Below are 15,752 nucleotides of genomic sequence, written 5' to 3'. Positions count from 1 at the left end.
TAGAAAAAAACAATCTTTCTGAGATGGAATGATTCTCTTCAAAGATCCAAGATTGCCATGAATAAGAAACAAGGACAGACATCCTTGAGATGAGGCACAAGTCCAAAACAGCAGAAGGGACTGGGTGTCCTTGTGCCCAAACATGGATAAAGCGAGGAGCGGGACACCTCCCCAAACAACCAAAGACATTAGTGCAGAACGTTCAAATATGTTATGTACCCTTGTATTTACATAATGCTATGAATATGCAGTAGGTAGATGTGACTTAGGTAGGTGTGCACTGAAAACCTTTTGGACTAGAAATAGAAGCCAGTGCAGAAACTCTGCACATCTCATTTGCACACCCTACGCAGAACAAATCAATGACTCCTCTCTAAAGACTTGTCTTTTTGAATGTGTTTTGAGAGATTTAAAATTGATGACACTGAGGCTCTAGTTCTGTGCCCCAAGGATCACAGGCAGAACAAACCCTCATGGCAGGAAGGCTGCGAGGAAGGATGCAGACTTGCAGCAGGATGATAGCCCTGTGCTTTACTGCCACCAGCTGTGGCCCTCTCACACAAACCAGCTCACGTCCCTGAGCCTACAGAGAGCTGTGGGGGCTCCTCTGACACCTCTTCCATCATTTATCTAAGCCCATTCCAAAGCAACGGTCAATAGTCTACCAATGTGAGTTAACGTGTTGGATCTCAGCCCACTGCCCAGAGCAGCGTGGCGAAGCGACCCAGCTCTGAACAAGCAACAACGCCTGGGAACACTCCATCCTGCAGCCTCACCTGGTGCAGCGCGGTCAGTCCGTCCTCGTTGCACAGGTCAGGGCTGATGTTGCTCTTCAGCAGGTAGCACACTGCAAAGAGAAAGAGGAGAGCAAGGTCAGAGCAGGCACCCGCTCCCTCAGCAGCCCTGGGCACCCTGCTGGCTCCATCCAGCAGAGAGCAGCAGCACACAGCTTTCTGCCCAGCCTCCATCCAAAGGAGGCTTTATGACAGCTCCCATTTCCATGTGGGTGTGCAGAACAATTTACGTTTTCATCTTTTGCTTTGCAACTGCACACAGAGCACACTGCAAGGGCTCTGAGATGGTCAGAGAGCCTAAGGGTCTGGGTTTCAACCACGAGAGAGATCTCACTGTGGGAGGATGAGGTACTGCCTCCAGAAGCCATCAGCCTGGTTGGTACAAGGCGCCCAATGCACTCATGGGCCCTTGCACATTAAAATACACCAGGGTTGCTCTGGACTCTCTGCATGAGTGGTTGGGTATTTGAGGAAAGCATGCCAGAGGCTTAACTTTTTGATTGCTGCTGTGGGGGGAAAGGATAAGATTTATTCCATTAAAATGCAAATTTTGGAAGCACATAAAAAGCCATTAGCCCTTAGGTAAGAGACAAAGTTTGCTCTGAAGTGCAGCTCTTGCATGGGGGTAATAGCAATAAGGCAGAGGAAGCAATCTGACAGCAACAGCAGGAACTCTTCAAATTCAACTCCACTGACAGGTCGGGATGATCCACACCCATCCTCTGTTTGCTTTCTCTCTCCTTGCTTTTTCTCCAGAGATTTCACTACCTAATGCTTTTCCCACTCCAGATGTCAGTGCCAGCACAGGCAGAACCAGAGCTCATAGCCGCTCCCCTCGGGACCAATACAGCAGCAGATGCTCCAGCCCCACCTGATCTGCTGGCAAGGAGACAGGCACTGAGCAAAACCAGAGCTGCAAAGTAAGGAGCACTAAAAGGGCAGTGAACTTCAGTGCTGGCAATGATAATGGAGAGCAAAGGCAGTGAGCCCTGCAGCCCCATGCAGCTCTGTTCTGCAGCCAGAGGGGAGCACTGGGAAATGCAGCCACGAGCAGTGGTGATGAACAAAGCTCTGTTCAGCTGAAGGCACACTTGCAAGACAGTCAAATCGAAACCCAAGTGAAATTTTGTGTGGATGCCACTGGTCTGAGGCATGTTTCCACTTGCTGGAAACAATACGAAGGTATTCAGATGTGCAAGAGAAAACCAATACCAAAAAAAGAAACGGCAGCAAAGAACAAAACCCACCCCACGCAGCTGCAGAGCCCGAATCCTGGCTGTTTTTTCCAGCTCGGAGGCAGTGCAGGAAGCCATCTATACCCACGCACCCAGTTGCAATAAAAGCTCTGACCCCACACATCCACGCAGTGAGGGCTGACGACGGGCAGCTGTCCCCACAGCTCTGCTCGGCTGTTACTTACGTGGATGCTCTGCCATTCAGGCTTTAATTCAATCTCAGCCATTGTGGAGGCCCTGCGTACTAATGACACACAGCCCCATAATCATGTTTCATGATTACGGAGATTTGGACAAGAAGACGCTGGCAGATCAACCAGCAAGTGCTGCCCCTCCATGGGGAGGATGCGATGGCATAAATCCCAGCTGGTTATGGAGCAGCTTTGTGTAACTCAGCCCCTTCCCTCCCAGCTTCCAGCCCATGCCAGGCCACACAGGCAGGAAACCCACATTCCAGCTACAGGACATGGATAACCTGACAGCAGCCGGTGGCTGCTGGGTGGGAAAAACCTCAGCACATTGCAGGTGTGAACTCCTCAACCTCAACACTTCTGATTAACTTCTTCCAGGGAGCTCTGTGCTGAAATGCTGAGCTCCTTCAAACCTGTCCTTGTGTGGGTGGGGAGAAGGGGCTGCGTGCAGGGATTTGCTTTGATACAGGTTGTGGGAAGAGCTTTCAAAAGTGCAGCAAATGAAGGCCTGAAAATGATCACAATGAGAGTGGGGTGAACAAATTGTAGTGAATAATTCATTGCAAATTACACTACCCGAAGCATCACTCAAATGCATTTTCCATTATTCTGCCTGCTCTGCCTCTAATTGAGCCTCTCTCACACCAAGGTGGAGTACATCAATCTTCAATTTATATTTGATCATTCACATCTGTGCTGAGTTGCATGGAAACTGCTCCTACAGCAGCTGTGAAAATACACCCGGAGTGGATCGGGCTGTAAGCTCCTTTGTCACACGTCCTGGGACAGCCTGGGCAGCCCCCCCTGCACACAGCCAACCGCTTCTCACAGCCTCACTTCATGCCACAAACCCATCCATCAGAGGGAAAGCAAAATGCCACTGCAAAGGCCCCCCCAGGGCAACGGGCTCTCACCTTACGAGCTATCACAGCACCATCGTTTGTCATTCTGTGAATTCCTGCAGAGGTTATACCAGAAACAGCTGTTCCAGAAAAGTTCCTCAAGCAGACGGAGGCTTTCCCATGGAGAAAAATGCCTCTGTCAGCACAGATCCCCCTACACCAGGGAGCTGCACCATCCAGCTCTGCGTGCTGCCATGCTCCCTTCTGTACCTGGTGCCTGCATACCCCAGGTATTGCTGACTCATAAAACAAAAAGGCAACTGCTACTGTGGAGGAAGGGAAACAAACAAACAAACACACAACACCAAAATACACTTCATTTGGTGAGATTCCACTCAAAAATACACAGTGGCAAACCGTCCAGCTTAGCGACCAACCTGTGTGCTCCAGGCACACGTATGCACACAGCCCTCCACTCTTACAGATCCAGGCTTACACTGGTCCTTTGCACTCAGTGACTTCTTTGTGAAAGTGATGCTGAAACTCTTCTATTTCACCTTCTGGTTCCCCGCTCCTAAAGGTCACTGTTAGAAACTGTTGTGCTGAGATTTCGAAGGCAGTGGAAAGATTCTCAGACATTCATGCCCGCTTTTTCAGAGTAAACGCTGAGATGTTTCACCTGCATTGAAGCACGCTTTTACATTCCCACCCAAACACAGCTCCAACCACTAACACTGCTTAGAACTGCTCTCTGCACCATGTGGGCAAAGGTCCCAACCCTGAGCCTGGCTGAGATGTTTGCTATGCAGGGGAACCTTTGCCAGAAGGACAGCACTGAGGCAATGAGCGCTTTGCCAACAAAGCATCCAGCTTCTAACACAGCACGCTGTGAAACCTCTGTTTATGAGCACTGCTAAATGCAGAGCAGCTACAGGATGAGCTACAGGAGCATCATCCTCCTCTCTTGTAACACACAGTCGGAGCCCATCCCAGGTCAGGGACAAACCCTGAGCTCCCTGAGGCTTTCTGAACCATCAAAAAGATGACAGTTTGCACACCTAAAAATAAACACGGCCCATTTTGTCTGCTGAGCTGAGACATCCACTGCAGCTCAGCCTTCTCAGGAAGGTTCCCAGCCTGCACAGACACCTCCCACCTGGTTTACGGCTGGGCACACATTCCTTCCAACACCCCCACAGAAGCAGGGAGGTTTGGGAGGAGGCCAGCAGAGCCCCGTCTGCCTCGTGCCACATTCACAGAGCAGTGGGGCAGCCACCTCCTGCACAAACGCACCACGGTCTGCTTCCCAGCCAGCCTTCATTCACACCAAGTGAGAGCTGTTGGCAACTTACACGTTTGTTTAATGCATGCAGTCCAATACTTTCTCCCCCTCTTAGTGTCTACTTCAACTATTTTTGCACCATGTTTGGACTCCTATCCATCATCATAGTACCATGCACCAAGGATAACACAGTGCAGGGACTACTGCCCAAAGAGATAAAGCACTCTGACCACTGGGCCACTGCCCAGGCCCTGCTGCAGACCACATTTCTCTTGTTCTGTGTCTTCAGAACTTCAGGCTCACATAATCCATTCAGCGCTAGCGATGCTGAAGCATCTTTCTTTTATGGCTGCCATCCACCTGGGATTATTCAGATGAGTAACGCTATGCAAGCTACCCATCTGCAGCCAGCACTGCACAGAGGATGCAGCAGAAACAAAGCCAAATTCATTCCAATAGAGAAAATAAAAATTACAGGATGCTGCTGTCTGACAAGCCCTCCTAAGGATGCAGCATCACATGAAAAAGCATCCCTGCCCTCCCCTTCTGCTCACCCTAACCATGACACTGGTCCATGCTGGAGATACTAAACACATAAAGGAAAGCTGAATTGGAGATTATTTTCACGGTTTCCATTCCTCATCTGTTATTAGATGAATAAATAAATCATTTTGGTATGGTTTTTAAACTGACGATGAACTTGAAGGGATGAGTGTTTTATATAACCCTCAGGCTCAGCTGCCTTCAGCTGTGGGCAGGCAGCCAGGAAAGCAGATTCCCCAGTATCATTGTGACAGTGACACCTGGGCTGACCACGAGCCTCTCCTCTCTCTAAGAGGCATTTTGGAGTATTTTCTAAGAACTGCAACTATCTGAAGAGACCTTAATAAAAACCTTTAAGTCAGATTTATAGAGCTACGGGTCAAGGAGACCAAGGTGAAGTTCCCCATTAGAAACTCAGAAGGCGCAGCAATGAGCAGAGCAGTGCAGGGCTTTGGGGTGCTGCGATGCTCAGCAGGAGGCATTGCACAGTGTGCAGGTGGGACTGGCCCTCTTCAGGCTGGATATCAGGATGTCTTCTCAGAAGGAGGAGATGCAGTGGCACAGCTGCCCAGGAGTGGTGGGGTCACTGTCACTGGAGGTATTCAAGAACCATGGAGATGTGGCACAGAGGGATGCAGTCAGTGGGCATGGTGGGATGGATTGAGGTTGGACTGGGTGATCCTGATGGTCTTTTTCAACCTATGATTCTCTTTGGAGGGTCTTTGGAGCCAGGTGAGACAGTAATGTCCATATGGAGCTCCACAAGAAGCTGCAACCCACCTGCAGCTGGCTCCTTACACACTGGGTTCAGTGTGCAGACCCCCCTGCTTCAGGCAGTTAGCTGAAAGACACCTACAGAAGCAATAAATGCTTCACCAGAACCTTCTCTTCTCCCACTGCTCTGGGCTCTTCCAGCTTTCTTCCCCCCAGAAATTCTTCCTGAAGCCATGATGCCAGCACAAATCCATCCAGACAACACAACATTAAAGACTTTCATCTGAGCAGCACAGAGGATCCCACTTAAACACCTGTTCAAAGGCTACTTCTGACGTAAGGGACCAAAACCTATCTACTGAGATGTGCAGCAGGCATCGCCTGTGAAGTCTATACTAAGCCTATTAGAAAATAAATCTTTCAGGGCACAACAAAAAGGCAGTAAAAAATTAATTGGCTTTAATAGCAATTACAGCTTAGGAGGTGTTTCAATAAAAGGGAGCAGAGGTGTCAGGAGGTACATTTCTCCAGCTATCCCAGCACACGAGGAGCTCTCCATTCCATTATCACAGTAGCACAATGGGCAACAGGGCCCAAGGGCAGAACTGCACAACCAGCCCATGCTTTGCACACAAGCAGCCTGCAGGACTTGCAACAGGATACTGCAACCTGCTCTGTGCAGCAGGAAATAGTTCCTATTGCTGTTTTACAGCGTTATTAGGTTCCAGAGTCAACAGCCCATTCCTCAGCTCGTGTTTCAGGCATTTATGGGTTCAGCTCAGCAGCTGTACGCTGACCTGCGCAACAGGAATGCCTTCAAGAGGCTCAATTATAAAACAGGAAATATTCTATTTGGAGTAACAGAAAAGAGGTTGTGCTGGAGGGGAAGCATCCCTGTGCTTTTCAAGCTGTTCTGCATTAGCACAGAGCAATTCCCCACAGGGAAAGCTGCTCCCCAAGCTCAGAGCCCCTTTCTGATGAGCATCTTCAGCATTCCTCTGCCTCTGGCTTTTTTTGCACCCTTCTTCACCCTTCCCAGCACCCACAATGACCTTGATTAGCACTTTTAGGTTTTTTTCTTCCTTCAAAGTTGCCTCCACGTACTACAGGATACCTGGGATGAAGATCTTGAAGACACACCAGATCAAACCCCACACTCATAACACAGTCGCCGCCTCCCTACAGCCCCAGTGCCTGCTCTGTGCAGCGTGCTGGGATGTGCAACGCCACGGAGCCCTCTGACCCAGCCCTGTGCCATGCAGCCACAGCAGGAGCTGCAGCAGCCCCCGTTCCCCTACCCTGGTGCCACCCACTGCTGCCTGCACAGGGACCGGGGGCACAGCAGGAGTTACAACCCGCTGCATCATCATCCCCACCTGACAGCACGGCCTCTTACTGGAAATGCTACACTGCCGGAAAGGAAACAGCTAAGTAGAAAGTCCTTTCTTAAAAAAAAATAAGAAAAAAGATTGTAGTTTCCTTTCAAAAAGCAAGCACTACAGAAAGAACACTTTCACACAAGTTAAGCAGTGCCCTGAACCGCACCAGGGAAATGCCGGCTGCTCCTCTGCAGCCTTCCTGCTGGAGCAGCCTGCAGTTATTCAGCAACGGATTTTAAGTGACGCATAGATTTGAATTTCAGCAGAGCTCTCATCCAGAGAGTCAGCAGTAAGGAGCTCCAGGCCCTCTCCTGGGATTTTACCACCAATGTTTGCCTTGTTTCACAGATGTGACACCTCAGCTTGTGTTAGAGCAAAGGCTCCAGAGGTTTGGCTTTCTCTAGCAAGATCACACTGCAGCCCATGGCACGGCTGTGACAGCACCACGAGCCCCAGCTCCAAGCATGGCAGTGCTCCTTCTGTCCTCTGCTGTTCTCTCCATCGGTCACGTGGTGCCCACAGCATCACAGCAGCTTGACTCTAGCACAGGCAGCTGTCCCAGCCACCAAGCAGCTGCAAAGCACCCGAGCCACCCCGAGTGCACAGCTTTGTACCACTGTGCACTCAGCAAGACTAACTCCAGGAAATATCTGCACAGCCTGTCTCTTCATGCTGCAGGCTTGTTTTCAGTGCGACCAAACCCACTACTAACTCAGCACATCAGCATGCTGCTGTTGGAGGCTATGGAAAAAGGAAGCCATGGGAGAGCTACAGAGACTCCTCTCTGAGCCTTTGGCAACCACAAACCATTGTCAGAGCAGTCAGAGATTATCCCTGAAGAACATCGACAAAGGTAATCAGTGCTGCATGGAAAATGGTTCACATGTTTAAGAGTTGAATCAGAAATTAATACCCAAGCTTGGCAGAAATGCAGCCCTTCCGCAACCACTGGAGGATTTGCAGTGAATGAGACAGACTTGGCAGGAGGTTCACAGAGAAACCTGCGTACTGGCTGCTGCACACAGGGGACACGAGTAACACAAGTGCAGGGCTGAAGTTGGAGACCACTCGCCTTATGGACCCCAAACCTGACCCTGCTGAGGATGCTCTGCTCAATGAAGACCACAGTGTGAACCTGCTGCAGGTTGCTAGCCCTGCAATCCACCTCTAAGCTCCGTTATTTTGAGTATCAATAGGAGAAAAACTTCATTTCCTTAGCATTTCCTAATTTCTTTGCAGAAGGTTTGAACTCCCCTTACATGAACCCTCAGAGACAAAGACAACAGATCTTCAGGTTGTCCCAAAACCAGCAGGCCACCGGCTGGGCTGGTCTCTAATTGACACAGCTCTGCATCCAGACCAGCTCACCTCACGTTTGTGCCACCTGCACGCAGAACTGAGGACCCTCTTGAACTCCTTCTCTCACAAGTTTTGCCTGAGTTCTGCTCCCTACAAAGTTAATAAGCATAACATGAGTGCTCCCAGCAGGGCTGATGCATTATAGCTCCGTGGCCTCCAGGAGGTGAGCCCATGGGGAAGCAGCCTCAAGTCAACTGCCTTCCATTCCCTCTTCAGCAAAGAGTAAGCTCAGAGGAATGATCGTTTTCCTTTCTGCAACGGTGGAGGAAAGCTTCAGTTAGCCAAAGTATGCTGTGTTTCCCAAGAAGATGCAATTTTCAAAATAATTAAGCCATTAAAATTCCCCATCAGCTTTTGCCATTAGCAACAGCAGGACCATTCTCCCCTCCACACTGGTGGAAGAACTTTACTAACTGCTCTATTAAAACCAGCTTTGTTAATGAACCATTTGATTCTGCTCCTGTTTGCGTATAAGCGAGTTCCTTCACCAGCGGATTCCCCACATCAGGGAATTCTCCATTACGTGCTTAATGCTACAATAACCCAAGAGCAACCGGCCCAGCTGGGTGTCTTTCAGCTGTGGCAATACAAGAAATGTGACAACAAACAGTGGAAAGCCCTGTGTGCTCCCTGCACCTCTCACACAGCTCTGGAACGAACGCTTCCGAGATGCTTCCCATGTTCTACAAAGACTGAAGGAAGTCCCATTCTATGCCTCCACTCCCATCCCATCCAGGGCTGCAGTACAGAAGTCTGTTTCCTCCTGTGCACCTCATCACAAAGCGCTGCTCCTGGGGAAAGCAGCCAACCAGAGCAGGGCACCCAGCAAGGCCTGCTTGTCATGCGAGCAGCTGAAAGCGGTACAGCTGTGTAATGGAAATCTGATCTACAAACCTCAAACAAATTCTAGTTATTCCCCTCTGAAAAGAGGATGCATGCAGCTGGAGCTGCCCCATGTGCTTCTGCTGCCGGTGCTTGCAGCTGCGAACACTGCACAGCTCCAAGCCCCACCAGCACATCACCACTGCTCCAGCTTCTAAAAGCGCAGGGGAGATCTGAGAAGAAGATTGCCAGCAAAGAGTGAGCGAAACTGGGCCCTGCTGCACAAGGGAAATGCATGCAAGCTGTTGGATGGAGCACCTGTGCTGGCAGGATTGGCACAGGCATTGCCATGTTCTTCTGGGTAAGGGCACAAGGAGAGCAGGCAGCTGCAGTGCTCCCTTCCACAGTTTGGATTAGGGAGCACCGGAGCAAGGGCTGATGTCCCAGCAAAAAGCACACGGTCCTCACTGACAGGCAGTGCTCCAGGACAGAACAACTGCAGGGCTAAAAGCAGTGAGATGACAATCAGGCTTAGCATGAGCCACATGGTCGGGACAGACCACGTTAATCTCTCCACTGCTGGAGACTCGCTCCCCCACAGAGCTGCTCTTCATGAGGGCCATTGCTTGAAGCTGACCCCAAGAAATCCAACTGGTTGAGCTGCAGCAGTCACAGTGGGGAGGACAAGGGACAGGGTGAGAGACAGGGCCACCTCCTGCGCCAGCACCAGGCTGCTCCTGCACCAGCTGCACCTTGCTGCTTTGTGCCAACAGCAGCAGGAAGAGGGTCTCGATGGAATTGCAGATGATGCAGAAGCCTTGATAAATCACAGAATCGTAGAATGGCTTAGGGCAGGTGGAACCTTGAAGATCATCCTGTTCCAGCCCCTGCCATGGGCTGGCTGGCTGCCTCTCATCAGATCAGGCTGCTCAGGCTCCACAGCCTTGGGCACTTGCAGGGATGGAGCATCCATTTCTCACTGGACATCAGGAGGCGTTTGATGCTGCTGAAGCACATCCCCAGAACGAAGAGCAGACAGGAGGGCAGCCCCATTGTGCAGAGCCACCAACTGCTCCCACCCACTGCTGCGCTACACAGGGCAATGAATGCATCTCCCTCCACCAACACTTCCCCTCTGTGAGTTTGATAAAAACTGCTGACTGTTGCTCACAAAAGCAAAACAAAACGATCAGGCGGCAGGAAGCGGCTGTGTGAGGCTCTCTGGAAGATGATCTCTCTGCATCTGTGTCAGAAACACCAGGAGCACAGCGAGATAGATTTGACATATCACACATGGCTGCAGCCAAGGATAGCTCATCAGAAACTTGATTTATTTAACAAATATATAAGCAGCTTTTCTAAGCCCGGGGACACACGGGAAAGTGGTGCCCACTGCTCTGAGTGACAGGAAGTGTGGTTTGCAGCTGAGCCCCATGCGAGGCACCGCAGCTGCATTTCCCCGAACTGCTCTTATCTTGTCTCACAGGAACAGGAGGCTTGTTCTGAAACTCAGCCCTATGCAAAGCAAACAAACAGCCCACCGCATTCACCAAACCCTGCTGTGTCCAGGAAAGCACAGCAAATCAGTGCACATCGGCAGTGACTTCACAGCACATCAGCACAGATGCTTTGGTGCTCCCAAAGCCAGGTGATTTAAATTCTGGGCTGTCACGTTTTAACCCCGAGCTGGGTTTTTCTCTCTTCTATGCACAAAGATAAGTCCCCATCATCAAGAGAGCAGAACTCATAGGAATCAGACTTCCCATAGATAGAGGATGAGAAAACGGTTTTCTATGGTAAGTCAGTTCAAGAGAGGCTCGGTAAAACATGATGGATAATTAGTGTTTTCCTTCTGACAGCTAGGAGCAATTGTCATCTCTTTAAATCTAGTGCACCTCACCAACATAAAACTAAACTGTCTGAAAATGAAACAAAACACCTAGCAAAAAATAATCCCAGTAAAAACTAGCTAAGATGTACAAAGTCATACGGCAGACTGTCACCTGCGTGAGACAGCTCAGCAGTACTGCAGGTAAAGCCAAGATGGAAAGAGCCATCAGCTGAATGAGCGTGGATGGAAATAGAGCTCCATCAGGCTGGGTTTCTCTTAATAGAGTAGAGCAAAAGAAAACTAACCTGATTAGGAAGGGGAGGGAGACTCATCCAGATTCATCTGGCAAAGCACTCAGTTATAAAGTGACATTTATGGTTGTTATGATGGGGCACAAAGCAGATAGCACATAGCAGCAGATCTGGCCCACATTTACGGGTTGGGGATAGACCCACTGAAATAAGGACAGCCTCCCTCCCTGCAGCTTACTTTCTGAGTCCAAACAAAATAGGCCATAAAGAAGGCCTGAAAAAAATTAATTATGTGGAGTAAGCGATGCCCATGGCTTGCTGGCAGTCACTCTGCCTTTGTAAGGCAGTCTGCCCCATGTACCTGCAAGTTGGAGCCTATGACTTCGGCTCATTTCAGACATCAGGCAGGGCTATGCAGGGTCACTGCGTCAGGTCTTGGCATCCTGCTCCCAGAAAAGCTGTATCTGGGCTGAGCCTAGGCACACCTCAGCTCCCCGGAGCTCAGCACAGGCTGTGTGTGGTGCTGCATTGTCCAGGAGCATAGTGTACGTGCAGCAACAGCACTATGTGTGCCCTCAGCAGGGAGACAGATCCCAGCACCAGCAATGAGAGCCTCTGCCTCCTCCAGCCAACCTGCACAGCCCCGTGTGAGCTCCCCATTACTCACAGCCAACAGCACTTCTTCCCAGGAGCTGATTTGGGTTAAGTGTAACCTCAGCGACTTGCTGGGAGCGCGGGGTCCTGCTCCGCTGGTCCATCATTAACAACATCAATCACAGCACAGCTGCGGTGCTGCCCATTAACACAAGAAGGATTCATGTGAGAAGCACCAAGGTTGAACAGTCCCTGCTCCCAAACCAACAGCTCTCTTCACTCCAAGGAGCAATGGAAAACTGTCACAGATGAGCATAATTTGTGGCAGAAGGCAGAGCAGCAGCTTATTCATGACCATTTCACAGTAACGTGATTGAAGTTACCGGAGATTGGATTTGCCTTGAAAGCACAGAGGGAATCCCTTCCAGTTGCCCTTTTACATAAAGCTCTACCACCACTGGCCCGTCTCACAGGAGCAGGATGGACCGTGAGCACCCACAGCCCGTCCTTCCTAAAGGCTGCTATTTCAGGCTAGCAAGCCAAGATTTGAACAAAATGAAGAGTCCCACTTAGTTTCTGAGGAGTCCTGCTCTGGCCTGATAGTTTGCTAATTAAAGATGCTCTATCTGAAGTGTAAGAAAATAAACCAGGTCAGAAAAGTTCGAAAGCAACAGAAAGCAAAGTAGGTTGAAGCCAGCTGCGTGCAGGAGGCCATGTGCCTGGCCTCACCTGGTCCCTGCACAGCTCACAGCCCCAGGGCTCAGCTGCAGCCCCCAGTTGGATCTCTCCTCTCTCCATTGACATTGGAGACGCCTTGGCACAGGAAAACTGCTGTATGAATATTTTCATTCAAGAATATTTTCTTGGTACAGTTTTGCTCTTTTGAAACAGACATTTTTGACAGTGAAGCTATGGCTGCCCCATCTCTGGGGGTGTTCAAGGCCAAGCTGGATGGGGCCCTGGGCAGCCTGGACTGGTGGGAACAGCCAGCCCACAGTCAGGATTGGAAGTGGATGATCTCTGAGGTCTCTTCCAACCCAACCATTCTATGGAAAGCTGGGCAGCCAAGTGCACAAGGAAACAGGGAGCCGAAGTCAAAGCTTGAAAAACGTGGCTGCAAGGATGGATGCTGGTACAAAGTGCACACTGAGCATAAGAAACAGTGACTTAAGCCCGTTTTCTACATGAATAACACTTACAGCCACTCTGCCTCATGCCATCTAGGGGGTGCAGAGGCCAAACTCAGCAATAAGCAGTTGCAAATTGCAGTTGCCTCAGTGGAAACTGCATCTGCTTGCTAGGAGCTGCACATGGGCTCTTGTTCCCCGAATTAAAAGGAGTGCAGGGTGCTTGATTGCATCTCAGCTCTTGATTACAAAGGCATCAGCAGACAGAATTAAACAGCATCTTCCTGGCCTATTTAGCATCCTTTGGGCGATAGGTTTGAGAGCAGCAAGGCTTAGGATATTTTTAATGGTTGTACAGGAATCTGATTTCCTTTCGTTTTGTCAAGGCATTTGCAGTGGGTGATAAGGTTTCCCAAAAATCTGGCCAGGCTCCAGAGGAAGAACCAAGCAGTGGGAGTGTATGCAAAAGCCGCTCTGCACTGGGTCATAAGGCACTGCCTGCACCAGCTGCCATAGCAACTGCTGAGAGAGAAAGAATTAGAGCATTCTTCACGGAAGTAGGAAAACTCACAGTCAATACACGTAAGGATGGGATGCAAAGCAAAATAAAGAGGATAAATATGAGCAAGTGAGGAGAATATACAGAACTGAGCGAGAAGCAAGAGTGCATGCACAGGTATATGCGCTCTGATGTTGTGGAGGTGCCTATAAATACACTAAGATACCTAACCCCAGCCTCATTAGCAAGCATTTTAGATACAGTTGATCCTGCCTAGGGGCACAAGGTGGATTACATGACCTCCCAGGGCCCGCTCAACCTCTATTTTCCATGATTCTAGGAGGAAGAAACCTACACCAGCTGAGCAGCGCTGGCCCCAGTCCAGTAAGGCAGGAATTTAAATCTGGAAAAAAATAGATTTAATCCACTTTTAAAGTTCTCCTTGACCAGGAGAGGGGGCAGAAAGCAGAGCTTGCAGCCATGCATAGCCACAGCTTGCAGCAAAGGCCCTCCTGCCCATGCATGCTATCCACATATCACGTTCTCAAGTGCAGCAGGATAAAGCAAGCATCAATTGTGAATGGCTTGGTCCTGCGAGAAGGCTTCACCTCCAAAAATATTCATTTCCCCACCAACATTCATTTGCAAAAAAGAGCTGGCCATGGAACTGTGCTTGAGCCCAGACCCACTGACAAACACAGTGATGCTGCAAAACTCCAGGTACCAGCAAGGGATCGCGCTGACGCCTTGCATGCTTCCGACAGAATTGGATTAGATATCAGCACAGCTCTGCAGAGCCTTGGCTGGGGAGGTCACAGCCAACATGGGCAGAGAGCCGACATTTCAATCCAGGTTGCTGCTGCTTATTACGCAGAAAATAGCAGAGGTCTCTGACTGACCTGTTATCCACGCTCTCTTATTTCTTTTTATTGGAGGAGGATGAAACACACAGTTATGTGAGAATAGGAAATGGCACACACCTGGAAGGCAGCCAGGCAGGTGATAAACGCATCAACTGCAAGAAACCCCACGTCACAGCACCACAGAGCCGGGAGCTGAAGCAGCCGCCTCTCAGCCTCACCCTGTGGAAGTCAGACGTGCTGTGTGGCATGACCCATTCCAGCAGCCATCACCCTCAGCCAGTCAGGAGGCAGCAATTCTTCCAGGGAAATCACAAGGACAAACAGGCTGGGAAGCAACCGGTTCAGAACAAGAGTAATAGATCAGCAAATATTAATGGGCTCAGATACGGAAGTTCAGGCTTTGACATTTGGCAGTCCGCAGCTAACAACCACAGTGCAGCCACCCAAGGCTGCCCTGCCACAATCAGAAGCAGAAGCCAGGAGAGAGAACAGAAAGGTTAAACACAGGAGAATCAGAGCTCTGCTGTGTGCACGAGCACCCTGAGCCCCAGCACAGGCAGCCCCAATTTGACTGGGCAGGGTTGGAGGGCAGATGGTGATCCAACATGGCATACCTGCTGTACCATGCATGTGCCAAGAGCCCCAGCTGCTCCCCACCACGCGGACCTCCTTCAGAGCACTCCCTCCTTGCAGGTATATGAAGAAGCAATACCAGCAATACCATCAGCAACACCAAAGAGCTGTGCCAGATTTAAATACATGGCCTATGCAGCCTGGTCTGGCTAAGAGCCATTCACTGCCAGGAAACTGCCTTTTTTAGCACGTTTTTGTAAATAAGAGGGACCTACAAGCAGACAGCCTGTAAGTGAAACCAAAGAGATGGTTTCTGACTTTCACCTCCAGAACACACTACAGCCAAATTTTAGAAGCGGATTAAGTGATTTAAACTACGTTTATGAAGAAACAATTCATCAGCCAGTCCCACCTGGATTCAAAATGCCTTGAATCCAAACAGAACCACTTTCCTAGAGGGACAAGTAGTTCTGATCCAATGCTGGGTGTTTATCTTGTAAGATCGTTGCAAGATATACAAAAAAAAAGACTTTCAGTGGCATCAAAAATGGTAGAAATGCTGAAATGTAAAAGCCAGGAATTGAAACAACACGTAAAAACCACCCATTTCCCTGTGCCGACACACAGCGTGAAGGGGCAGATGTGCCCCGGGAGGTGAGTGGGCAGGCAACATGCACACATTTGGGGGTTTCATTTTGGATAAAAATAAAAATAATAATAAAAATCCCAACGAGGCTTCCTATATCAATGTACCCTAGCATATCCTAGCAAAGACAACCAGGATGCGTTATTACAGAGTACTTTTGCAGTTGTGTTTTCACCAGGAAATACCACGTGCTATTGATACTCTAGA

At 49.7% G+C, this 15,752-nt stretch overlaps 1 protein-coding gene across 2 annotated transcripts in view; it reads right to left on the bottom strand.

The window, feature by feature from the left end:
* The window catches only part of PPP1R16B (protein phosphatase 1 regulatory subunit 16B), a 48,963-nt gene that overhangs the window by 13,546 nt on the left and 19,665 nt on the right, over nt 1-15,752 (bottom strand). For both annotated transcript variants that reach the window (XM_010722325.3, XM_010722326.3), the window contains exon 3: nt 777-847. In XM_010722325.3, the coding sequence (XP_010720627.1) occupies nt 777-847 (71 nt within the window). The remainder of the gene's footprint in view (nt 1-776; nt 848-15,752) is intronic.

This window comes from Meleagris gallopavo, chromosome 22, assembly GCF_000146605.3.
Source record: "Meleagris gallopavo isolate NT-WF06-2002-E0010 breed Aviagen turkey brand Nicholas breeding stock chromosome 22, Turkey_5.1, whole genome shotgun sequence".
In the NCBI taxonomy this organism is placed as follows: Eukaryota; Metazoa; Chordata; class Aves; order Galliformes; family Phasianidae; genus Meleagris; species Meleagris gallopavo.
This window is presented reverse-complemented; position numbering and strand designations above follow the sequence as displayed.